At 41.9% G+C, this 25,447-nt stretch overlaps 4 protein-coding genes across 6 annotated transcripts; all 4 read right to left on the minus strand.

The window, feature by feature from the left end:
- Window positions 1–464: 464 nt before the first annotated feature.
- Window positions 465–11,334, minus strand: smek1 (SMEK homolog 1, suppressor of mek1 (Dictyostelium)). Of its 2 annotated transcripts, none has more exons than XM_079180388.1 (15): window positions 10,205–11,334; window positions 9,920–9,975; window positions 9,726–9,824; window positions 8,998–9,615; window positions 7,971–8,048; window positions 7,755–7,871; window positions 6,758–6,874; window positions 6,533–6,664; window positions 5,843–5,945; window positions 5,569–5,727; window positions 5,294–5,463; window positions 4,467–4,606; window positions 3,997–4,187; window positions 3,125–3,336; window positions 465–1,953 (listed from the first exon to the last, which is right to left on the minus strand). In XM_079180388.1, the coding sequence occupies exons 1-15, from the start codon at window positions 10,344–10,346 to the stop codon at window positions 1,825–1,827; spliced, it is 2,463 nt and encodes an 820-aa protein (XP_079036514.1). In that variant the 5' UTR covers window positions 10,347–11,334; the 3' UTR covers window positions 465–1,824. The 2 variants fall into 2 exon arrangements, with proteins under 2 accessions (XP_079036514.1, XP_079036513.1); XM_079180387.1 differs by having other exon boundaries at window positions 4,467–4,609.
- Window positions 11,335–11,640: 306 nt separating this feature from the next.
- On the minus strand, window positions 11,641–13,805 carry LOC306711030 (enhancer of rudimentary homolog). Its single transcript, XM_079179799.1, has 4 exons — window positions 13,680–13,805; window positions 13,169–13,256; window positions 12,472–12,592; window positions 11,641–12,383 (listed from the first exon to the last, which is right to left on the minus strand). Exons 1-4 carry the CDS (start codon window positions 13,719–13,721, stop codon window positions 12,281–12,283), a joined length of 354 nt encoding a protein of 117 aa, XP_079035925.1. The 5' UTR covers window positions 13,722–13,805; the 3' UTR covers window positions 11,641–12,280.
- Window positions 13,806–14,259: 454 nt separating this feature from the next.
- On the minus strand, window positions 14,260–19,172 carry paplnb (papilin b, proteoglycan-like sulfated glycoprotein). Of its 2 annotated transcripts, none has more exons than XM_079180872.1 (13): window positions 19,130–19,172; window positions 18,891–18,970; window positions 18,410–18,519; window positions 18,056–18,116; window positions 17,847–17,949; window positions 17,466–17,596; window positions 16,978–17,295; window positions 16,375–16,551; window positions 16,109–16,259; window positions 15,946–16,026; window positions 15,327–15,474; window positions 15,148–15,226; window positions 14,260–14,979 (listed from the first exon to the last, which is right to left on the minus strand). In XM_079180872.1, the coding sequence occupies exons 2-13, from the start codon at window positions 18,945–18,947 to the stop codon at window positions 14,692–14,694; spliced, it is 1,704 nt and encodes a 567-aa protein (XP_079036998.1). In that variant the 5' UTR covers window positions 18,948–18,970; window positions 19,130–19,172; the 3' UTR covers window positions 14,260–14,691. The 2 variants fall into 2 exon arrangements, with proteins under 2 accessions (XP_079036998.1, XP_079036997.1); XM_079180871.1 differs by having other exon boundaries at window positions 18,891–18,973; window positions 19,130–19,171.
- A 1,400-nt stretch (window positions 19,173–20,572) lies between these two features.
- On the minus strand, window positions 20,573–23,586 carry LOC306711561 (uncharacterized protein). Its single transcript, XM_079180560.1, has 2 exons — window positions 23,447–23,586; window positions 20,573–21,304 (listed from the first exon to the last, which is right to left on the minus strand). The coding sequence occupies exon 2, from the start codon at window positions 21,240–21,242 to the stop codon at window positions 20,883–20,885; it is 360 nt and encodes a 119-aa protein (XP_079036686.1). The 5' UTR covers window positions 21,243–21,304; window positions 23,447–23,586; the 3' UTR covers window positions 20,573–20,882.
- Window positions 23,587–25,447: the final 1,861 nt, after the last annotated feature.

The raw sequence follows: 25,447 nt of genomic DNA on the forward strand, positions 1-25,447 counted from the left end.
TTATTGTCAAATATTCACTCTGAATATCATATTTTAGTTTATAGTGATGCTGTCATATGGAGTGCTGTCATCGTCCTGAAAGCTTAAAATGACCCACTGATCATAAGATACTCTTCCGTCTTTGCTCAAGTAATATACCAAGAATACGTAGTAGTGTAAGGATGACACAAAACCAGTGCTATGGGCAGTAGATGCACCAACATATTTTCAGAGTGTTAACCTAGTGACAGCATCCTAAACATATTCACTGTAAGAGTTCCACAGGGACGGGCAACGCGCCTCCTGATACTTCCTTTATGGACTTAGGGCGCCACCTGGTGGGAAATAACGACATCAGCAACTGAGGCACGGCAAAATAATAAAATAAAAGAACTAAGGTTTGAAAAAGAATCGTGAAAGTTGAGTCAAATCAAAAAAATAAGTTTGTCCTACCGCAACAAGATTTGACCATATATTTTTTCATGTACATGGTTTCACAACATCCATTTGTTTTGGTAATAACACACGTTTCAAAGTATGAAAATGTACACTGAAATATTACATTTTTACAGCATTCGGGTGGGATTGGAGGTCTTTCTTTAATCTTCGCAGAGCGGGGTTGAGTTGTCGGATAGTAGTTTGTGGAACCATGTTGAACCCAACGGCACCTTCTGTGCTGCAGTTATAGGGTCAACGCAGGCCGATCAATAACGGTACGGTGCAGCAAGGAAACACTGGAGTTATTCAGGACATCTTACAGCAAAGATCATTTTAATGGTCCCAAATATTCTCAACAACTAAGTGTACACTCATGTAAAAGGAAAAAAAAATGAAAAGATATGACAAAATTCATCACATCTAGAATTCCACTCAATCTTTAATCAAGACGGGATTACAAATTCTCCAAAAAATCTGCAGTTTCAAAGGGCAAAAAGGGTAAAACTAGCTCACCTACTGAGGTCTTTAAAAACCTGTTCAAGTGTGACTGAAAACGTCCTGAACATTTAAAGGCGGGTCTTCTTTTTGTCATCATTTACAAAAAACAGGAGAACGATTGAGAGACAAATAGAGAACGTAAAGAAAATCATGAAGAAACTGCTGGCTTTTTGTTTCTCTTCAGAGAGAGAACGTCCGCTGAGGAACGACAACACTGATGACATCTTCAAACGACAACAGGGACAGCTCTTTGCCGCATGCTGCCTCCCGTCTGCTCCTATATACTAACTTAAAATAAAAAAATAAGGGTTGAAAAGCAACAAAGAGAGGAGGAAAGAGAAGAGGAAAAGAAATAGGTGGGAAACAAGGAGGAAGGTGAATTCTGAGGAGGGGGAAGTGGGGGGGGGGGGGGGGGGGGGGTGAGAGTGGTGGTTCTGGGTTTGAACTGGCCGACCCGTTTGGGCCGCTGCGACGTCCTTCCCTGAGTGAGGGGGGGCAGTGGGTTATGGTCCGAGCCTGCGAGCTCTCTGGGATTTCAGTCCGTGTGTACACGTGTTGTTTGTGGTCGTTTCCTCCAGTTGCTAAATAACCAAACTCCAACCCGGCCTGGTGCTGTCCCGAGTCTGCTGACGATGCACTGAGTGAGATTCTCCCCCCGACATTCACACGCCCGATACACCTTTCAGACGCGTTTTCACTCCTGGTTTCCTGATTGGCACTTTGTATGAAGTGGGCTAGTCTGAGGAGGCTTGCTATCCGTTCACAGTCTGCTCCTCGTTTTGGCCACCCGCCGACAGCGAGGGGGTGGCTCGGATTCATTCAATCTGTTTACAAGTTTCATCATTCCCGTGTGAAGTCTGTGAGCCGAGACCGTCCGAGCGGAGCACGCGCTGGGACGGTGAAGCTTCTTTAGGAACTCAGTTTGGACTTCTTCGAAGGTGGCAGAGGGTCCTCTTTACTCTCCCCATCCTCCTCCTCCTCTTCATCCTCGTCGTCGTCGTCGTCATCGGGATAGTCCACCAGTCCCACTAAACCTCCCTGAAGACAAAACGCACATCACAAATCAATTAGTCAGACCCTTTGAACTCTACAATAGAAATGGTCAACAATAGCTGAGATTGGTATTATTGCATATTTTGATGCAATTTATCTTTATATTCCTGAAATATGTACAACATAAGCTAAAAGATTATGAAGTCGCAAACATAATAATTAATAGTGAAATTGTGTCATAAATAAAACAAAAAAATAAAAAAATTAGACATCTGTTTTCATCAACTTTGAACAAATTTGAATAAATAAACAAAATAATTTTGTGTGCAGACTGCAAAGACGCGGATGTAACGTCACGTTCTGCAAGCAATGTAATGACATCACCACGAGCGCGATGGCTCCAAAGACAGAAGCATAGTTACCGTGTTATGTACACGCAAGCTAATGTAACGCAATGACATCATGTTGTACGCGGAAGACAGAACCCGTAGCTTTCAAAATGAATGAATGCTCTTGTGTTTTTTAATTTAGATTCATTTAAACAGGATCATACAAACAACAATGTCTTGCGGGCAATAGTCTGGCACCATTATTATTATACTCTAGTTCACCAATAAATAAGACTCTTTAAAAATTACATGCTTGTTGTCTCATATATTGTATTATTTGGCAAATAAATCAGCAAATCATGCACAATGTAACCTCGTCTGTTATGTCAAAAAGTAATTATAAAGAGTGTCAACATGTCACAGTGTTCAGAGCACCAGCAGACCTGGGGCCAGCTGACAACCTGCAATAATGATGATATGTCTATAAATCTACTCAAGTAAGAATAAACAGTATGCTGCATTAAAACTACTCTCGACAAGTACAATGTACTTAAAGGTTCCTTTATTAAAGTACCACGTTACTTCTGTAAATCTATTGAATTTGTTCATGTGCCATTCTTAGTCTCTCTCCTGTCTAAACACTCAACAAGTCACATTTGGACAGTCCAGTTGCACGCTGGTGGTGACGACTATTCTTTGTAAGACACAACAGGGACGGTGGGAGTTGTGTGAAAATTAACAGTCCAAGTGTGAAGGCTCACAGTTAAAGCTCAGTGTTCACCAAATCCTTCCTTCCTTCCTTCCTTTCAGTTAAGTAGCATTTGATACTGAACAGAATCTCTCAGTAGCACTGAATACAAGCGGGCCAATAAAATGCTGATGGGTACCTTTGTGGTTACAGTTGTGGTGGAGGGTGAGCTCCGTGCCCCTGAGCCTGGAGAACCCGGTGATCCTGGAGAGCCTGGGTTCAGTGAGGCAGATGAAGGAGGGCTGGACAGGCTGGTCTTAGTGGAGCCGGAGAAGGAGAGCTTGAAGCTCGGGTTCTGCCTGCCGGATAAGCTCGACTTCCCCAGCACGTCTTTGTCGTCCGTGTCTTTCACTGGGAGGGAGAGGCGGACAACAAATGCTCTTTATCCCCATTTTTACGTTGTTTTTCACCACTTCATGGGTGAACAAATGCATCTTCTTTAACCACATGCTTTTATAAGACATTTCCTTTTTAATGTTTGTGTTTGACCCAACAACAATGGACTGTTACCCAGCATCACAAACAACCTACAGTAGAAATTATTGTTTCTGAGTGAGCTTAGGTACAACCGTGTTGAATCAAGCAAATACCTGCAACTAGTTTTCTGTTCATTATACTCTAAAACGCAGACTAATGTACCCGGACTTATTCATGCACCATCCACAATGAATGCACCCAAAACAGCACTACAACAAAATCAGACAGTATATGACAAATACCTCGTAAAAAGTGTATTCATCATGTGGCTATTACTACAATAGGCCGGTACATAAAACTCCTTTCCTGCTAGTATTCCCTCCTCAGTACTTGTGAATTATCTCACACTGATATAACCATCATAAAAAACAGTTTAGACGCCACACATAGCAGATATATAGTTCTCATTCTCAAAACAATCAGCCATTAACCACCAACAATACGACAAATATTCTGTCCTGCAATAAAAAACTACGAAATGTGATTCTCTCCAAACCCCAAAGTATCTACTAAACGATGCGTTGCCATACGTACATTTCTTTCTCTCCATGAACTTGCTTATAGGCTCCATGAGGTCTTCCTCGCTCTTCATCTTGTCGGAGGGAGGAACCACGGCCTCGCCATCCTCGAGGTCGTCCTCGTCCGTGTTGAACCACATCTCCTCCTCGTCCTCCAGTGTCCGTGCGTCGCGGCGGAAGCGGTGGTTCCTCAGGATGGAGCGCATGCTGGAGAGGATGAAGCAGCGCATGGAGGTCATTCTGCATGTTAACGCGACCGACTCTGAACGCACACTACGGACGAGCATGTCAAGAAGTTCGTTTTTTATAGGATGTGAAATAATAGATCGCATTGGTATGAAAAGGTGCTATACAATAATAATTACCTATTCCTGATTGACTGAAACGGCTGACATTGTTTGTTCCACTTATTGTGAGACACCCTCACACACAAAGGGACTCCCACTCACTAAATCATTAGTAGTTGTGCAGCTTTGGTTTACTCACCTATCCAGTTTGGGGTTGTCTTGTCTCTCTCGCTGCTGTTCATACCGCAACTTTAGGCCCTTGAACGTTTGGACGTAGTCGACGTCTTCCAGAGCTTTCCAGTAGTTCTCTACTATATGAGCTGTGAGAGACTTCACGTCCTCCTGGGGGCAATGGGAGGAGAGAGGAGGAGGAGGAGCGTAGAGACACAGAGGGAGGGCAGAATGAGGGGGGACAGTGTGAAACGGTAAAATAAATAGTTTACAGTTCAGGACAGAGAGAGAGAGAGAGAGAGAGAGAGAGAGAGAGAGAGAGAGAGAGAGAGAGAGAGAGAGAGAGAGAGAGAGAGAGAGAGCAGAAGAAGAATGAAGTGTGGATACAAAGAGCCGGGGAGAGAAAGAGAACACACCAAACAAGTTAAAATGAATCGATAAAATGTTACATGTAATATAAGTCAATAAAGCGCAGGACTAACAGGAAAGGGCCTCTTATAATTAACGTCATTTTGTGCGTGGCTTATTTTTGTAATTAACCTGTTAGTTGCCTCTTTATAGGTGTTGCACTTTCAAAAGCAAAATGAACAAAAACTGACAAGAATGTACAAGTTTGAACTTTTGGGGGGTTTGGTTGGACAGCCCACAAATATGACTTCCTTTTGACAGATTTGAAGCAGAAAATTGCCTCAAATGCAAAGAAATCTTTCAGATCATCTCACGATTATAAGCTGTGTTAATATGATCAAATATAAAATAATGTCTACTTCTGAGGTGTATAAAATGACCTAATCGCTTGGCCAAAATGAAAAACAATGGGGAGAATATCCATGTTAACTGTAAGAAAACACTCACCACACGGACGTACTCGAACATCTCAATAATGGCCGAGTTCATGAGGTTGTAGCGCGAGCCATTGTTGAGGAAGGCCTTGATGACGGGCTCGAAGAGAAAGTTTCTCATGATGTAGCGGTTGTAGAATTCATCCTTCAGACCAATGATCCTCCGCATGAAGCGTAGGGCACCTGCACACACACACAGAGGAATATTGAGCTCAAAACAAACCAATTCATGATCAATGTCGGAATGTTGTCCCGAGTTAACAGGTAACGTGATTGTGTGTCACTCACATAGTGCCAGGAAGGCGTGCTGCGAGGCCGTGAGCACCAGCACCCTCCTGAGAATGTCCTTGTTGATGATGTAGTTCTTTATGTGGTAGGTGTGGTGCTCAACACAGAACGTCAGCAGCTCCAAAATCAAGGCCAGCAGCTGGGATGTTTGAAAATCATCTGATAAAAGAAGGAAGGCAGAAGGCAACATGAAATACTTGTGCTTTATAGTCAAAGTTGTATTTACAAAACCAGCACAAACGTGCACACACACACACACACACACACACAATACCTTTGCTCGGTTTGTCGTCTGTGGTGTTGGCCAGCAGTGGAGCTGAGAGGACGTGCATACAGTGCTTGTAGAAGAAGCTCAGGAACTCCGTCTTTTCGGTTTTCTGGAGGAGAAAAAAAAAAAAAGCACATTTTCTACTCAGTAACAATAATTTGTGACTTAGAAACTCAACTCTGATATGGATTATACTAATATGTAGTATCTGGACCCTGGACCTACAACCGATAGATAATTGGGAATTATTAAATTAGGACGGAGCGCTTTTATTTTAACCGGCGCAGCTTTTCTAGTCTTTACGCCCCTCGTTCAGCGGTCCAGGAAACACAGCGACCAATTACATGCTCGTAAATCATCTCGCATGATGATACTCAGCCAATCAAATGTGTGTATTCCGATAAGCATCGCGGCTTGAGTGAGATACACACAGACGGGAGAGACTGGAACAGTCGGAATAGTACTCGAGCCAGAGAGATACTTCACATGGCGTTCTCCAAAAAGAGAAAAGTAGACAGCGAGACCAGACTCTTATGCGGTAATTCTTCACATGTCACTTAAAACCAGTGTGTCTTATATGTTCAGAGGACGTGGCGATTATTAAAAGCGGTAATGTAAAGCGCCACTATGAGACGAAGCACAACTCTTCAAGTCACTGACAGTATAAACGTGTTGAGGAGTAGCACGCAAACTTACATTTGCAGTCGCCAGCATGTTCTCAGGGTCCACCAGAGTCCGTAGCAGACCCATCAGCTGCACTGCTCCCCCCAGCTCTGGGTCTGTATCACAGATCATGTGTTCTATGATCAGGTTGATCAGGAGGATGTCCTGGAGGGCCAATAATTACGCATTAGTAACACATAAATCCACTAATGAAAATCCTTCTCCGATATCTCTGACTGACTCTGTTCATATACTCACATCATCATTCTGCTGAGACTCCTGCATGACGAACTCTCGTACCATGGAGGGGTTGTACTCCACCAGATAAGAGAAGATATCTGTGGCTGCCCCACGCACCTGAACGTCATCCATTCCCTGTTTCATCAACATGAAATAGATTCATCAGTGGACTGTGAATCTCCCATCAGAGATCAATTAAGTCTTGTATTATCTTAACAACAAAGCAGAAACAAAAGTGATCATCAAAAACAGACCCAACAGCATTTAAATTCACCAACATTTGTTTTTTTATTTTCTTCTTAATTTACTTCAGAAGGGTGTAAGTGGACAAGGAGGGAGGATGCGGGTATTACTCTCACCAACGGTTTAGGTCTACATGCAACAAGAACACATTTCTCAACATATGAGCATATGTTGGTGATCAAACTACTGTTTGATGTTTCAATCTCTTTTATGTATTTGTTTAGATATTTTTCCGACCTGGAATGTCCAAGGATCATGTTTTCACATATTTGTATCACTGGATAATGGGTTGTTCTGAGAACTAGGCACGAACACAAGAAACAACCAATTGCAGCTCAGAGGCTGCTGGGTAGATGCAGGCTGTGTACTCTCCACCACATACACACACACTGCAGCTTCTATCTATTATTCTTATTCTTTGCATCTGCAAGCCTAAGGATTTTGGCAAAATCAACATTCTCATCGCATTTACATCGACACATCTGATCCTTTTTTCAAACATATGTAAAACAGGAGGCTAAGTCAGCGTAAGAGTGGATCCTCCTGACAGATAACTCGGCCAGGTATGATTAGATGCACCGGTCAATAAGAGTCGAACAAAGCTTGTGAGAGTTTAGCTGTAATACAACTCAAGATGAACTTGCAGTGCGCACAATCTCTGACAGCAAAATAGCATCGTATAGAGCAGATGCACAGTTGCACATCATGCCGACACTCGTAACATCTTCACTGATGATAATCGACTGATTTGTGTTAAGCTTGCTGCACTCACCAGTATGACCTCTAGTGCCGGTAGAATGCCCATGTTTGACAATGTCTTGAAGAAGGCGTCTCTGTTTTGAGGTTGTAACGTTTGTGAGAATGCGCAGAATTCCTTTAGGAAGTTCACCTGTAAGGAAGAAACAAACCAACGCTCAGTGAAACAAGGGAAAAGGATTTAAAAATTAACAGTAATTTATGACTAACTTTCGATAAAGGTCTGGCATACCAGTTCATGTCTTTTGTCATCATCTGTAGCCTCATCTGTTAGCTGTGCAAAGAGGTCTGTCAGGAACTTCTCGTCATCCTGACGTCGAAAAAGGGAGATAAGAAGGAGTGAGTATCACAGAGAGGGTCAACAAATCACAATATGGAAACATCACCCTTGACCCTCACACTCATCCTGGGCCAATTGTGCACTCTGTTAAAGCTGTCGTTACAAAGTTGTTGATGTACAATGGTATGCGTCAGATACAAATTACTAGGAAACGGAAATAACATCAACCATATTTACCGTGACTGACTTTGAAGTTAAAGTGCAGTACAATTTGTCATTATAACCATCACAGTAGAGACGTGTATATTCTGTTCACTGTTATTTATAACTATTACAGTTTACATTAAAGGAAATCTAATGCATATAAAAAGTCTTCAGAACTGTGTTTGTGTGGATTTCCTGATGGGTTTTGTACATTAGATGTCTCACACTGACTACTCAGTTCTTCAATAATATCTGCAATCCAGAATATCAAGTGCTTGTTGAAATAAATAAAACACTGTCTGTAATGTGACAAGACAGGAAGAAGAAAAGCTCCGTATCAGTAGTGTTTGACCTCAGAACTTCACAAAGCACCGTGTACCAGAGTCAACAGCGTGGCAGTTTGTTTTCCTCTAGCACAGCATAACTGATTTACACAACACTTCCCCATCTCTATGGAGACAGCCATACACAAACATTGCTGAGTTGACACAGTACAAAAACACAAAGGTCACATGACCATAAAAGACTAGCAGACAAACTCAGACAGGGTGAAGCTAAATCAGCCTAAATTAAAACCTTTGACCGATCCTAAAATTACTGTGATTTCCAGCCCTGGTGGCATAAACGCTAATTAAAAAAAATGTTCTTTCATTTTTGTCTTTTGATGTTTTGCAGGATTGTCATTCTGTAAAGCTCGTACAGTAAATACTTTTGTATCATTTGCTTTTGCAGTGAAAACATTTTAAAGGGAAGATGTGGTGCACACGCATCTCACCTGTAGCATGCCCACAATCTCCACCTTGTTGAAGAAGATGAAGGAGTGCAGGGTGGACAGCATGTTTTCCTCAAAAACAGAGGGCGTGGGCAGCACCATGTCCTGAATATACTGCACCCGATACGTCTGGTGTATTTTCTGACGCAGCTCAGGATCAGAGATGGGGATCACCTCCTTAAAGCGGGCCGTCTTAGTTAGAAACTCCCGATGCCGCCGTGGGTGCGCAAGTGCCGGATCAAACTCCAGACAACCAATGACGTCCATGATGCACTCCTCAGAGAACATAACCTCAAAGAGTGCCGTACGATTCAGCAGGAAGATGCCTTTAATGATTTCGTACAGGTGATGCAGTCCCTCTCTGTTCTCCAAATCCTCACACACACGGAACATTTCCAGGAGCTTGCGAATGTAGCCCTCGTTCTCCACAGCTAGTGCCAGTTTTTCACGCCGCAGTGGTGATGGGAGTGAGGAGGCCACCAGCTCAGCCAGGTCCTCCAAGCGGTTCAGTTCACATGGCGGTAACTCCAGACCCGGCGAGGACATGTCGTCAAAGCGTTCCTCCTCAGACTCGTCGACCACATCCTGGGTAATGTCCACCGATGGGTCCTTTCCCTGAACCTTAACCATGAGACAAACATACGATTGAATAGGATGTGACTAGTTGCAGAAACCAAAACACACTTCACGGAGCAGACAAACACACACCCACACAAAGAAAGTGCAACTACCTGGCATATTTTCTCCCAGATTTCATCACAGCCAGCCTTCTCCTGGAAGCTGAGTGCCAGGTCATAATTCTCTGCCTCTGACCATACTATCAAAGTATCCTTTCCAAAAAGAAAAACAAAGCCAATTTAGAATCGGTACACAGACAAAGACATCATACTCTAGGTGAGCTTACTGCGCCATGCTATGTACTGACCTGTTGTTTCTGGTAGGCTGTGTTTGGATTGATTTTGGACTCCAGCAGTAGAGAACCTGTCAGGTGAAAAACAAAGGTGTTGTCAAAAAGACTGTAATGAGGGTAGGTTAATTAATCATAAAGAAGGTTCTCATACATGGTTCCAGCTGATCAAAATAAGTGTGTGTAAGGTATTGTTTACATATAGTAAGTATTGAGCTACTATAAAATTGTCCAATACACAGCAAGTGATCTGTAACTTGCCATATGCCATTAATCTTGCCTTTGATCGTTGCTTCGCCTTACCATCACTCTCTGCTCGCACCAGTAGAGACGTGCCTTTCAAACGCTCCACATAGCCCGAGGAGACGTGGCCGGTTCCACGGTCGTCCCACTGTCTGTCCTCATTGAGGGTATAGACTTTGACTCGTCGACGAGTGTCCGTCATCCTGGCAGGTAGTTGTGACCGGTTTCCCCTTTCCGGACCTTCTTGACTCTTACAGGACTTCACCTCTTAACGCCACAACTTCAATTCACTTCTTTACACCTGATCACTTGTACAATGCAGTACTACTAACGTTAACTCGGCTAACTCAACGTTAAGTGTCAGATGTCAACCAAGCAATCAGTTCTTTGAAGGAGCTTAAAAGCGGAACACCCGGGCTAGTATGCAGGAAGATTCTCCGATCGATTCTGCATCAACCACAATATCGGTTTATTTTCACGAGCAGCCTCTAAACTTATCTCGCCAGTGTTGAAGACAACGTCTCGCGGACCATTGTAGCAAGCTAACGACAGTTTACAGTGCGGAGGGCATTGACGTTAGCTAACGTGTTAATCGACTAAACGAGGGCAGACAGATATTGGAAAGTCCTAGCACACAGTTGAAAGACGAGTATTTACATTAAGCCCCACCGTTACGAGCGGAGCCCCTCAAAACAAACTACCTGCTTATTGGTACAGTTTGTACGCTTGCGGGCAACGTTAGCCAGTTACGTTAGCTAGAAAACCTAACGAGTTAACTAGCTAGCAGTACGCTAAGTACCTACGCTCCATATATGCAATGTTAAACAACACTTGAAAGCAAAATGTCCAGTGCTGTGCACCGATAGCATTATTTCACACTTGCGGACCGAAGATACCGTGTTTACCCCACACCAATGTTTCTAAGTCTGTCTGAGTAATACGCCAGCTAGCTAGTGTTAGCTGCTATTTCTTCCCCAAGTGTTCCGCCATGTTCTGGCTCGGGGCCGCGGAGAGACCACTCTCTCCTTAGTGGTATTCATGCATCACAAAAAGTATGCAAACCAACAAACGGTAGTCGTATAATTATTTGAGGGTAACGCTTTACATTATAATGCTATATGCCATTCATTTCCGACGTCTTGCTCAGATAATTGCTAACTGCCCCCCCCGTGAGTATTCAGCCATCTTGGGTCCCTTCAGAGTCAGTACGGGGTTTCCAGCACAGCAACAACAGGGCAGTCCGCCACATTTAAAGAGACAGTAACAACAGTACAGAAATTCCATTTCTAATAAGCAGAAATGGCTCGAGAGGCTACAAGAATATCCAACATGATCTGCTCTTTACCTTTCATATAACTTACCATGCAGCCATTTGACACATACATGGATCCACATGTAGATCCTTGTCAACCTGTAATTTCTACACTGAGACTCTGAATAGACAATGTATTCCTCACTGTGCGGACGGCTGTATTGAAATTCCAGAGGGCAGACAATTCAGAAAACAATATTTTATTTTGTTGAAATCAAAGAATACAGAAAGTGGATAGTTGAAATCAGATACTACGCAAAACAAAATGTAAAAAACAACAACATTTTACATTATGATGGTAGGATATAGTGGCAATAGAACAATAGATAAAATATGGAAAATAAATCTTCTGGGATCGGTTACATTGATGGGTTGGTCAGTCTGCAGGCATTTGGGTCATACAAAAAGTAAGCATCTGCATTCAAAAGCCACAGCATGTTCAAATCCAACTGCCCAGTAAATGTAAAAAAAAGAAAGCCACATAACATTTAGGAAAACTGAAAGCACACTACTGAACATTTAACAAAAAACATTTTTACCTAGCCCGTGGAGCATTTCGCCAGGCACGAATCCCTCTCAGTCAACGTGTTATTTCCTGCAGCTATGCATGCTGCAGAGCACGACTATTTCTATATAAAGCCTCACATTTCTTTTCCCCCAGTTTTCAAACCCCTTCATTTTCCCCATGTACAGTAGAATACGTAAACCCTCCCCATGTCAAACTGACAGCGGTGTCCGTATACAAAGATCTTCCAGATGCTGTGGAAATACAGTGCAGTATAAACTCCTTCCAAGTGTAACCGGACAACTCCACACCGATGCCTTTACTTTGCAGCCTGCTGAGCCTGACGCCGCAGAAGGACATATATCTTCTCCTTGATCCAGTCTTTGTTGTATGGTTGGTATGTTTGAGTGTCAGCTCTGTACCTGTACACAAATAATGATATTTTTACTTGAAGTGATCGATATACACTCAATGGCTTTCAATCAATTTGATAAGCTAAATCATACTTACACAAGACAGCTCAGATCTGCCAAGTCGTCAATAAAGTCAAACAACTGACTGATGTCATAAGTGATGGAGGGACTGTTTGGATTCATCCTCTTAAGATGCTCTTCATACATTTTGCAAACACCTAAAAGACAAGACATGCTGAATGGAAGCAAAGCTATTTCCAAAAGTGTGCATAACATTTTTTTTTAAAAAAGGCTAAAATGCTACACGTAATAATAAACTTAATTTAGAGTACATTGCAGCTTTCATAACAATGTAAAATTGTTCATCCGAGAGACTGAAAAGGAGAAAAATAATTGAAAAACTATTAATGAAATATAGGTCCAACTCCAGTGTATCGTTCATTACAACATGTACAGTACACTTACCATTCAATAACCATGAAATAAATAAAATGTAAAAACACATGAATTTATACTATTTTAATACAGATTAAATACATTCACGCTGCCTCAAACAGATCCTAAACTGTAAATAGTCTGAAATACGTTTTGATCTGAGACATATGTAAGATATTTAGTGATCTTACCCTCAAAATGATGAAAGGGAGCCAAATTAAATTATTTAATTGGCCTCAATGGGGAATATTATTGAAATGTAAATGTCATGTCCCTAATCGTGCTAACAGAATAAGGGTTTAGACTACACTGAATAAACCAAAGTAGAGAAAACTGCTCTTAAACAGGTCAACACTTACCTTCCATACATTCATTCACTGACTCATAGTCAGCATAAGTGCGGCCCTCGGGTCTCTTGGTTGGTTGGACAAGCAAAATTGTGTGCGACTGCAAAGATGATTAATAAAATTAAATACACACAATAATGTCAGCTCATTGTATTTCTCCACACCACCTAAATGATCGAGGCGCAGTTTTATATTTAGCTCTGATTCAACACGAGGAAACGTCTCAAACAGGAGAGAGACGTCGGTTGTTTGTCTGTAACTTTAACGCAATAACTGACGGTCATCTTTGACTAAATACCCCGCATACATTACTTCATCCACATTCAGGTTAACAAATGGAAATTAGTCAATTAAATTAAGCATTAAAATACGTGTTAACATCAACAGAATACATGTGAGAGGAGTTAACGTTACCCACGTAGCGTTAGCTTAGCTAGCTATGATGGATTAACAGGAGCTAACAGTTAATAGAGATACTACAGCGTATTTTCACCTCTTAAAGCCTAAAACAAAATGCTCTTACCATGTTCAGGCTGACTGCAGACCCTGTCTGTTTATCTGACATGCAAAACTGAAAAACACAGTGTTTAATGCTTCTCAATTCTCCGTGTAATCTAGCTAAACTAGCTGTTTGGGGGAAAATATTCAGAGGAAATGAATCAAGATATTTCCGGTTGAGAAGTGAGGTGCGTTCAAAATAAGGTTTTAGTTTCAAAATAAAGGTCTGACCTTAAAAATACAGAATGTGACTTCTCATGATGATTAATAATGTATTTGATGGGAAACGCATTTATATCCTTTACTCAAGTAAAAGTTTCAATTCCATAAAGGGAAACACTCAATTACAAGTAAAAGTCTTTCAATAAAATGTTATTTAGGCCTTCTTGATTATTGGCAAAAAAAGCATTGCATATTTTATTAGTGTATTATTATTATTGATGCATCAATGTGTAGTATTTCAGTGTTGTAGCTGGCCGATGCTGTTGTGTAGTAGCGTTATGTAGAAGTATAAAAGAAAGGAAAAAACGACAATTCTAACTGTTTTTAACCACAGTGCTGGAGTAAATGTAGCTAAATATGATCACACCATTGTATTTTGGTTTGTAAAAACTGACTGATAGTTTATTAAAAAGATGGTCAAATTAAAGTCATGTGCATTTTTAGAGACATTTCAAGAGCAGGTGGAGACAAGAGAAAATACATTTTTTTTATGGTTTATGATTTGACTTATAATCACAATGACATTATTTTATTCTAGTCCTCATCTAAAAGGCAAAATATACTAAGCATCACAAACAAAATACAAAGCTTAAAACGATAACAAAATTAGAACCATGAGCTGGGTTCATGTTAGTTATAATGTGAGACAATCTAGATAATGTAATGTAAAGTCTGATGTTTAAATGAAAGGTAGGATGTGGTAAGTTTTAGAATACATGTTTGTGAATGTCATACATGTAAATATCCCGTAATTAGCTTCATAGAGGCGGGACTCTGGTTATCCCATGATTTGGAGGTACTATTGGTGAGCTTTTTCATGCCCTTGCCCTCAAAGCACCGCGTTGTGCCACTCTCCTTGGGGTCCCTCTGTGAGATGCAGGTGGGGGCTCCGTCATCACCACATCCCCACACTCTCTCTGGCATGCTTCCAGGGTCACAAAGTTGTTAGCATTGCCCTGGCAGCTTCCATACCAGAACGCAGTACATTTGCCTGTGCCGAAGTCAAAGTAGAAGCGGACCTTCCAAGAATCGCAGGGGCCCTCATCACGAGGCATGGAGCACACATTACCAGAAGGTTGAGGGGCAGAAGGTGGTGTGTGTTGCTTAGGGAAAAGGACAGAAAGAGAGAGATAAATTGTACTGTACAGCCAGTAAATATATATGTGTGTGTTGGTGTGTGTAGCAGGGACTGGAAGGATGACAAGGACTGATTGTACAATCAGTGGAGTGTCCCTTTAGTAGATCTACATTATCACGGATGTGATTCCTACCACAGCTGTCAGGTACTCGGGACATCCAGCCCTTCCAAATCCTTGCGCTGGAGTCACCCCATCCAAACAACAGCCGTGCCTGGGAAGAGAGATTTTTTTTAAATGCTGGACACATTCTCTATCATTTTCATTCATGTCATATAATGTTTTAAAGAGTCGGATGCAGGAAGCCGTGATACCTGGTGCGAACACAGTCGTCTTGGGAGCAGCCCTCGTTCCTTGGCCCCGTGGCAGAGGTGTGCCCATCAGGACAGCAGCCATATGACGACTGTGCACAGTAAGGACCAATCACAGAAGGGTAGGCAATGTTTGTCTGTGGCCTGGAAGCTAAAGCAAGCAAACACATATGCAGACATGGTCAAACAAGTATACTGTACATGCCATAGACCTGTGAAAAAACGTAGCTTTTTTTAAAGGTTTAGGATTAAATTTGTCAGTAGTTAATTTAAGACGGGAATTTTTTGTAGAATGTAAATATGACTTTCAGTGGTAAGGTAGTAAAGAGACACTTTGGACTTTGTGTGTGTAAAAGAGGAACAAGAAAGCAATGAGAAAGCAGTGCAATCATGGTCCAAACAGCAACAAGTACAACATAAGGGCACATTTTCTGCCCGAGGATGCATTTACTTGAATATAATCTGAGCAACACCTGCTCTCAAATAACTGTGCATTCATTTTAAATATTATCTGTGCATCTTTTTTACTGAGCTACATATGTAAAATAACTGCATGTATTTCAAACATGCACAGAAAAGAGAATAGCCTTCCAACAAAACGTCCTCCACATGCTCTACATACCTGAAGGGTCTTCTGGAACATGGGGTACAAATCCTCTCATGGTGCTCTCATGTGCCCTTGGGTCCTGTAAACTGGGGACCACTAAATGTAAAGTACATTGGTTAAATACAAACAAGCACCGACAATCAAACCGAAGGAGTTGATTGGCTCAGATCTGGCTCACTTTGTGCTCTGGGACAGGGCTGTGAGTTGCATGTTTCCACAGAGAGAGGTTTGGTAGCTGTTCCGCACCGGGCCTCTGGGTAGGGGTTCAAATCCGTATCAAAACAGCCCACTCTCCTCTCCCTCACACCACCACTGCAGCTTCTGGTGCACTGCAGAGACAAGACATAAGAGGGTCAATAAGGTGGAGAAAAAGGAAAGACAAAAGCTTTCTTGCCAGTCCACCTACTCCAACGCTTCTCTTTTGTTTTGTTCAATTTCACCTACCAGTCCGTAGTCAGTCACATGCCAGGAGATGTGTGTGTAACAGGCAGGTCTGCGGCAGGCCTGGACAGAAGGGGGTCTTGCCAGTCCACTACAGGCATGGTCAGCCACACGTTCACCTCTCGACCCCACACAGTTCACCTCCCTCGTCTGCTGGCCTTCCCCACAAGTCACCGAGCACTGACCATCACATGCGACAAGATATTACATTTTTTTCAAAACCACAACAAAACAAAACATTTATATGTCATTGCTAAATCAATTTTCATACTTCAGCATAATGATGAGATAAAAGAAGCCACATAGTCAAGACAGTTGGTAGCCTCTTTGTCATACCAGTTACAACACTTTCTAAATGTTGTCACATTGACCATAAACCTCAGTGTTTCTCATGACAAAGATATTGACGTGTTTATCCACTCTTGGACGGTGCAAAAGTGAACATTGAGTTACACACTTATGTTGTATTTTCCCTTGTGCTGCTTTAAAGGATACATTTTCAATGAGTCTGTTTCTGTCAGGTCTTTAACTTCTTCCTATTCTGTAGCCAGAAACAGTATGCCATTGCCTGTCTCTGTATGATAGTCAAACGTGTGAGATACATACCACACTGAAGCTGGAGACACTGTACTCAGCAGCACATGGATTCATGTTGCAGGCCTGCTGGCTGTGTGGCCTCTGCAGGCGCTGGGTGATGCAGTGAGTCTCTTCCACCACACGGGGGTTCGCTGGGTCCTGAACCCAACACTGCAAGCTGCGATACTGCATGCCTCCATCGCAGGAGGCAGAGCACTGGCCATAGACACCGGTTTTGTAGATGTATGTGAGTGTCTCCCGTGGATGAGGAGCAGCAGCAACGACAGCAGCAGAGCTTACGGAATTAGCGTCTTCATCCAAGCCCATAAAATCTCCATTGACCAGTGTCTGGAGAGAGAGAGAGAGAGAAATGATTGTCGATTACACTACTGCAACTATGAATATAAATAAAAGCTACTAATTTGGAAGAATAGACAGTGACATTTTACAGATAAAAAAGTACAAATAAGAGTTCTGAAAGTTCCTCATAATATTATGGATCGCAGTTTTGTTCCCACCCTGCAGATGCCGTCCACACAGATGTCAGTGCGGCCCACGTAGCACGGTGTCCCATCCACCACTGCAGGTCTGTGTCTGTAGAAGAAGTTCTCTCCTCTTGGGACACAGCTCAATTCACATGGATTGGATGCTACAGAAACAAATAGTATATATATCAAGAGATCAAAATATCTGCACTATCCTGTAGTATGGTTTGACTGCGATGAGTGTTAGAGAAAAAAGACAATCAAAGTAACGTTACTATTTAAGTATAATATGTAAAGGTAATTCTTATAATTAACAACTTGGTAAACCCACCTCTGGTTATCTTAGGAGGTTACATATAACACCAATATTTTTTTGAAAGTATTATTTCATAGGCTCAGGTGGATGTTTGATACCTCCATAAAAAGGCACCCATGTGCGGCTTTTGCTCTGAAAGTCCGTTCTGTCAAACCGGGAGCACTGCTCCTCCCTGAAGTCCCTGGATCCAACTGGACATTCCTGCCATTAAAACAAAATGATGGACTGTTGGCATATTTTAGGAAACATTAGAGTCGGTTATGGATGGGTGGAATTTATTAAGAGGGCCAAAAAAATGGATGATTACTTGTGCATTACAGGTCCGGAAGGACTTAGAGGAGCCGATGCAGTTATGTCCTCCATCTGTCCTGTAAGAGAGAGGAAAGAATGTTATTCACTTGCATCTCTCTTTCTTGTTGAAGGCATTTGCCTTTATTTATGCAGATCACATGCACAACTTGATAAATGACGATCTTATTATGATGTTTAATAAAGAATAAATATGAAAATAAAAAGGCAATCCAAGACAAACAGGAGCGATAGCACAAATTAAAACATATAAGTATGGTGCTACTTTTATTACAAATCAAAATAGGGTGTCTCGTTGCAAAATATTCAATAGATGAGCGATATCCCATCACCCTATGTCTCTATGTCCCACCTCGAAGTGATACATTTCCTGGTTCTCATTGCCACTCCCGTGCCACAGGTGCGGCTGCAGGGCCCATAGGCTCCAAACTCTCCCCAGTTGTCATGGGTTGGCTGTGTCAGCTGAAAAAGAAATCAACTCAGCCTCTGGAACACATTGTGCTCTCTCACACGTCATATCATAGCCCACCACGGACCACTAACACACACTAACAGCACACTGGAGACGCCGAAATAGAGACTGGGACATTTAGCCACAAACCTTCCCCTCAACGTTGCATAAACCCTCTTTATGGCACACAAACAGCATCAATGCTGACACATGTGTCAGAGTATACATTTCTGGGCGGGGGGGGGGGGGGGGGGGGGGGTTGTTGAGATTTTGGACATACCGTTCTAAGTGTTCGTTGCAATTTCCATATGAACCAAAGTACTTATTACTGACATTGGCATTCAAATGGTATAACATTAATATCGTTAAAGCTGGTACTCACAGTGAAAGCAGGTACAGCCAGCAGCTGTAGGAGACCCAGGACTCGCAAGATGTTCATTTTCAAAAGAAGCTACTGCACGACTACTGACGAGGATGGCAACAAAAAAAACAACCTAAATTGTAATTGCAAGTACTTCTCACCATAAAGGAAATTCCATATGTATATCAGATGCACATACCAATTCCTTGATATGCTTGGTGATTTGTTTCGCATGCATTCAATGTCTTATTTTGTCTTACCTTCTTGAAGTGAATTCCCGGCCGTCCAGAGGGATGTGCTCCTCAGCAGTGAAGGTAGGCACTGACGCCCGGCTTTTTATCTCCTCACCCTCTCGACTCACTCACACCGCAGCCCACAAAAGTGTCAGGTTTCAGTGATATCTTTAATTTGGAACAGAGCTTTCCAGTCAAGACCCTCAGGCCGTGAGACAACTTGTGTTGTAGTTTTATATCAAATCCTTTCACCATGTGTTTTAGTTCAAGAAATAATGGTTTGTACGACGAGGAAGAAGTTCATATTTATGATCAAATGTTTGTTAACATCTCCACTATTATCAGTAAAACATCTTCGGGGGAAGATTTTGGTTCCTATCTTGATGCTCACATGTGATGAAACATGTTATTGAATGCAAAGAAAATGATATGTTCTTACAAATCCTATGAGACCCAATACAAGATTATTCACAGCCCACTCCCAGCTAGTTGATCTAAATATGACCCTATGTGCATTCCTCTGTGTCTGAGATGTCAAAATAGCCGTGGTTCATATAAACATACTATGTGGTCATGCCCCTAAAACTCTAACTTTTTTGCCATCGGTCCAGAGAGAGGTAAAGAAAGTATTTAGGATAGATATACCTCTAAATCCACATCATTCTGTTCTGGGATTAGACTCTAATGATGGACGTAGCCACAGGCACATTCTTAGAAACGCTTTGTGTGCTGGACGCTCAATATTACAAAAATGGTGAGATGAAGAAAAACACCTACATGTGTGTAGAGGTACTCACTGTTTGTCCCAATACAAAAGAAGAAGATAATCTTATGGTACGTATTTAATGGTTGCTATGCAATAACAAACCCACCAAAGTGAGATTGAGGGTATAAGAGATCTTGAAGTTACCAGTGTTGATTGATTTTTATTTTTAAGTTGTTGACCACTGATTGTCCCTTCCACACATGCCATAACCACTAAATACAGACCAGTAAGTCACAGCGGAAGGAACGTGTTGGAGGTAAACATTGCTCTCAGGCTCTATTTAGATGTGCTTTACAGAGTCTGGATGGGAATAGAATATGGAAGATGTACCAAAAGCCGATGAAGAGCAACATTCCTGTGCCGCAATTGCTGTAGGAGCCATCCAGGCTGACGGGAGTAAGAACGTATATACTTTAGTCAAGACCCATGGTGGTGGAAATGATAGCTGTGATGTGTGTGCGCATGTGTGTGTGTGTGTGTGTGTGTGTGTGTGTGTGTGTGTGTGTGTGTGTGTGTGTTCTTTAGTGGGTAGGCAGGAAAAAAAGAAAGACTGCAGAAGTCATATCAAATAGTGTGTTGACATGCACAGGCCTGTCATAACTTGTGTTAAAGACAGAAGCTTGATAATAAAGCGTGAAAGCGATGCACCAAATTGTACCCTTGTTAATCTTATAATGTTCAAGTTTCATTAAAACTACGACAGAAAGGTTTTAATTCAACTTTATGAGTATTATTGCGGCTGTATGCATTTGGACATATTTACAATAGTGATGATACATAGCCATGCATTGTACAAACTACTTTTCAGTGAAAGTGGTTATATAGACCTAAAAAGTATCCATTGCACAACAGAAATGTTATATAATGTAATTTAAGAATCTCATTAAACATTGCTGCAAAAACTCAGCATCTCAACCAAATGTTGACTCACACATCCAAATTCAAAACCACACACTCTAGAGTTTTGGCTTCCTCCTCGAGGAGAAACAAAGTCTGTCAGTCACGTTCTTTGCCTCAGAGCTGCCGGTTCAGTTTCTGAGCTTGCGTCTCTTTGGCTTCGAAGGCGCTCTTGGTGCTGAAGAGGTCTTCCACCGAATCCAAGATCTCCTGCATCTCTCTGGACATCTCAGAGTAACCCTCCTTCAGCTCCTCTTGCTGCTGCTTCAGGTCCACCGCCGCACGCATCAGCTCAGTAGCGTGGTGGCTGCAGTGGCCCCGCAGCTGCTCCACGTCCAACAACAGCACCTCCATGCTCTTCAGCAGCTGCTCTAGCCGGTCGGCGGTTACCTCGAACTCGGATGAGTCCGGAGTCCAGACCTGGGGGTTGTCTGGAGCCTGGGCCTCAGACTCTTCCTTGTCTTCCTTTGACGCCATCCTCCTGTTGTAGCAGCTCTCAGACACTTGATACTCCAGTCAGACTTCAGAGAAACAGATAGCTGGAAGAGAAGGGAATCATTTAGCTGGTAGGCAATGACTGTAAAAGGTCAAAAGGTAGAAAGTATTCAAATATTGAGAGAAAGGGCAGAGAAATGTCAAAAATGCAGAGCTGCTCCGATACCTCTTGTTTCTCTTAGCTGGTCATGACTTTAAGCTCCTTGCAGGGGGTGAAAAAAAGCACTTCTGACTAATCTCTGGTTGTGCACCTGCTCGTACAGTCTGTGTGTGTGTGTGTGTGTGTGTGTGTGTGTGTTTGTCTGTGCAGGTGCCCTTTCACTGACATATGCTGTCCTGTAATCCATTTAGGGAAGTTATCCCGAGCAACACACACTACCCAGTCCAGACCATTGCTGGCTGGAGTTGAGCGGCAGGCGGGACATCAGATTACGTGCATCTTCCTCCTCCTAGCCTATTCACTGCCACGGCTGTCTGAGTAGCGAGATTAACCCTCGTCTTCGTAAACTCATCTGCGGGTGGCCGTGACACGCACACGCACACACTCATACGCACATTATAATCTCTTTTCTGTTCTCTCTTACCCCTCTGTCTTTCTGTCTCCCTTCCCCTCGGGGCATTGCTCTAATAATGAACTTGTGTGTTTGGGCCAAACTCTTAAAAATGTGCTGATTAACTATAACATCAGTTGGTTTAAGACATGGTTATTTTGAGGACACAAAACTGATGCCCAGCAGCAGTGAAACAGATTGCTCTAAAATGGCTATTCCACAGTGCTGCTATAACTCTACGCATAAAAGATTTCACAGTCATGCCTCGACACACACATGTTCTTTCTGCTATTTGTTATCGATAGCTGACACATGTTGTTTGAAGGTAAATCAAATGGTCCACTAAATCAAATAAAGTGCAGACTAAGGTTCTGTACAAATATTTACTCTGGATTTACAAGTTTCAGAAGGAAGATTGTGAGATGACGCCCTCTGATGGATGACTTGGTAAAGGACGCTCCATTTAGAAAAAAAGAAAGAGTTACGGAATTATCACTGGATAATGAAATAGTAGTCGTAGTTTAGCCAATGTGGATGTTCAGGAAATATGAGGAATGTGTTATCTAAATTTAAGTAACTTACAGTGAAATAGTTAAAGATTGAAAGTTCACCAGCAATTAAACACAAGTTATAAATGACGAGGGAGAAATTAGTATTTTTACATTTTAAGTGTCTGGAAATAATGTGTTTAACGGTTACTGTTACTCATCTGCCTGAAATGTGAGTAAACTGTACTGATGCTCAAGAAATACCACCATAAATACCTGTTTTTTACTTTTTGCAGAAGATATAATTCCAAATATGTAATACAAAGACAGAGTATTAATGAGCATTTTCTCTAACATGTCAAACAGCATATTGCAAAAAAACGTCATTAGGCACCTCATAGAATTAAACAGTGAAATGAGAAAGCGATGACGAAAATCCATGTTTAAAAACAAGTCAAAGAGCCGGCAAAGGCACCAGTCCTTTAAATGGTCGTAGAGATAAGAAGTCCAAATGGTGACATCACCACCTTCAACTTCTTATCAAAACAAACCAACTGGCTCCCCGGGGGGCCAGTGTTAGGGGAAGACTAGCTCTAATACGGTGATGTAAACATTGGCTGAATAAACATTAACCATAAAAACACCCAGAGGAACATTTCAATGAAGTAGCTGCAACTATAAATAAAGTTATTATTGTTATAACTATATTATTGTAGAAGACAACCTGAGCACAAAGCATTAAAAGACAGGACAATACCAAGAATAGTTCTTTTGTTGCCCCTTGGATCAATGCAAAGACAACATGGTAAGCAAAGGAAATTACATTGGTTTTATATATACGACAGGGTAAAACAATAGCTTCAATCCCAACAAATGTGGCAAGGGATGTCTGACCTTTTGGACATCCATATCAAAGCTTTAGCTCGGCAACATGGTTAAACATGAGAATTGCAGAAGGAAGCAGAAGCATAACGAGTCATCAGCCATCAGTATACTGATAACAGCAGACACACAATCATCACAACAGAGCAAGTTAAATGAAAAGCTGCAAATACTTGGATTTAGTAAAGTTGTAGACCTACTATTGAACAGAAATACATTTTTTTGCAGGTATAATAAGCATAAAAATGAGAAAATAAACTCTTACTTGGTCCTGTGGTTATTTACTGTCAGCAAGATGTTTCAACACCCAGCTTGACGATCAGATAATGTGTGAGGAACGGATCCTGTCGAGAACGCAGCGGCTCTGCCCTCCTTACAGCAACTATACTCACTTACTGACGACGATCATGATGTTGCTATTTTAGGCAGACTGCTGCTTATCAGCAGTTCACTCAGAACATTTAGTCGTGCGAGAGGAGGCACCTGTATAATACCTGCGTCCCAAAGGCTTCGTCAGACTTTCTATGATGAACTATTAATCCAATAATGCTTATTACTATGTCATATATATTTCTGACAGGAGTTTGCATAGTTATTTTAAAGACCAAATGCATCAATGCCCATACATTGTCACTATTCAACACAGTCACAGCTGAAGACAAATAGAAAAGTATTCCTCTTCAACACGCCTGTAGGAACTTAAATACAGCCAACTATCACTAAGCTCCAGGCTCACCTTGTAGAAGGGGTTGTGATAAGTCAATCCGTTGTAAGTATGTTTGTTAGTACCCTATGCAGTACTAAAGCCTTATTAAGGCAACACAGAGAGAGAGAGAGAGAGAGAGAGAGAGAGAGAGAGAGAGAGAGAGAGAGAGAGAGAGAAAACCACCATTTCTTTTTTTTTTGATAAAGCTAGGAAATTGGATCCTCTTCCAACTCATAGTTGGGCTTATATCATGTAGTAGCTAAATGTTTTAAATGTAGAATGTCCACTGAGGGGAACATGCTCCAGAAAAAAAAGGAATACAATCTGTATTGTTCAATTTCACATTGAATATGATGGTTTGGAATTTAAATTGGTCCCCAATAACATTTCAACTCTTTATTCATTTTGCTCAGTATGTTTTCAAATTCAGTTTTCTGAGACACACCTGCCGACATGGACGCAGTTTAAAAACATTTATTACAACGTCTGACAGCCCTCATCTCTGACCCTCCATGATGAGAAGTGCTTTAAAGAGCTGACTTCCATATTCATCAAGTATCTCGGAGAACTGAAATGGAATAGGATACGTGCACGCTCACTTCAGCATTTCGAGTCAGCCAGCCCGGTCACTTCCGGCACTCGTAATGCCTGCAGAGAGCTTTGCCACACCATAACCGGCTGAACTATTAATGTTATGCATACACGAGTGTCATTTTCTTAAAATGGTCATGGGAAATTGTGGCAAATGTTAAATTCGTGGAATTGAATCGAGTATAGGTTGTTATACCACTGCGTTACATAAACATCTATTGAAGGAAAATGTAAATATAAGTCAGTATTGTGTAGACTGACATTCTGTTAAGATGAACACCGCAATAAGAGTCAGTTTACAGTTTAATACGGTGGACAAGTTGCCACATTAATGAGGATTAGATTGTTTTCATTTTGGAATGCCTTCAGTTTGCAGATTGTCCTCATGTGACACTGATAAATTCAAAAGTGGACTCCGTCTTTGGTACTAATTTGAACTAATCATCAGGAAGAAATGAAGCAAAGCTCTTGTATTTCGTCATGATCTCCACATGAGGGCAGTGTTGTGATTCTGAGTTGTCTGATTCTGATTTGAGCTCTTGTCGATGTTTAGGCTTCAATGTTCTTAAATGTATCACCATGTGTATCGTCTGCCTGTTTAATTTGTGAGTTTACGTGTAGGTGTTTGCCTAAGCTGAGTTTTTTGTGTGTTCTACGAGTAGCGAGACTTTCGTTTCAGTGAGCCCCAACACGTGCGACCATTTAAGTGCCAACATGTGTGTGTTTCTGTGTATGTGAGTGCCGTGTGGGGGTTCAGGGGTATGGATTATTTCGCCCTGGGTCGTATTCAGAGAAGCCAGCCAAGCGTGAGGCGGAGAGGAGAAAGGGGGCATTGTTGTGGTCCAGATGAGTGTCATAGGTGCCTCAGAAAATAGATTCAGTCATGGGGGTTTAACAGAAACACACTTGCAACAACCGCCTCACCCCTCAGACTACGACCATGTTCAAACCCTTTTTACAATAGTGAAG

This window comes from Pholis gunnellus (genome assembly GCF_910591455.1).
Source record: "Pholis gunnellus genome assembly, chromosome: 19".
Classification (NCBI taxonomy): Eukaryota; Metazoa; Chordata; class Actinopteri; order Perciformes; family Pholidae; genus Pholis; species Pholis gunnellus.

What these genes read in the sequence shown, in the direction of transcription:
- smek1 (XM_079180387.1), bottom strand. Translation starts at nt 10,346, where the DNA reads ATGACGGACACTCGTCGACGAGTCAAAGTCTATACCCTCAATGAGGAC. An exon ending in GTTCATGGAGAGAAAGAAAT is followed by an intron (nt 3,337 to 3,996) that starts GTACGTATGGCA and finishes TCTCCCTCCCAG; the next exon opens with TGAAAGACACGGACGACAAA. An exon ending in CCACAACTGTAACCACAAAG is followed by an intron (nt 1,954 to 3,124) that starts GTACCCATCAGC and finishes TTTTGTCTTCAG; the next exon opens with GGAGGTTTAGTGGGACTGGT.
- LOC306711030 (XM_079179799.1), bottom strand. Translation starts at nt 13,721, where the DNA reads ATGTCAGATAAACAGACAGGGTCTGCAGTCAGCCTGAACATG. An exon ending in AGTGAATGAATGTATGGAAG is followed by an intron (nt 12,593 to 13,168) that starts GTAAGTGTTGAC and finishes CTTGTCTTTTAG; the next exon opens with GTGTTTGCAAAATGTATGAA. An exon ending in GCAGATCTGAGCTGTCTTGT is followed by an intron (nt 12,384 to 12,471) that starts GTAAGTATGATT and finishes ATTTGTGTACAG; the next exon opens with GTACAGAGCTGACACTCAAA.
- paplnb (XM_079180872.1), bottom strand. Translation starts at nt 18,947, where the DNA reads ATGAACATCTTGCGAGTCCTGGGTCTCCTACAGCTGCTGGCTGTACCT. An exon ending in GTGTGGACGGCATCTGCAGG is followed by an intron (nt 17,296 to 17,465) that starts GTGGGAACAAAA and finishes CTCTCTCTCCAG; the next exon opens with ACACTGGTCAATGGAGATTT. An exon ending in TGTTCCAGAAGACCCTTCAG is followed by an intron (nt 15,475 to 15,945) that starts GTATGTAGAGCA and finishes TGCTTGCTTTAG; the next exon opens with CTTCCAGGCCACAGACAAAC.
- LOC306711561 (XM_079180560.1), bottom strand. Translation starts at nt 21,242, where the DNA reads ATGGCGTCAAAGGAAGACAAGGAAGAGTCTGAGGCCCAGGCTCCAGAC.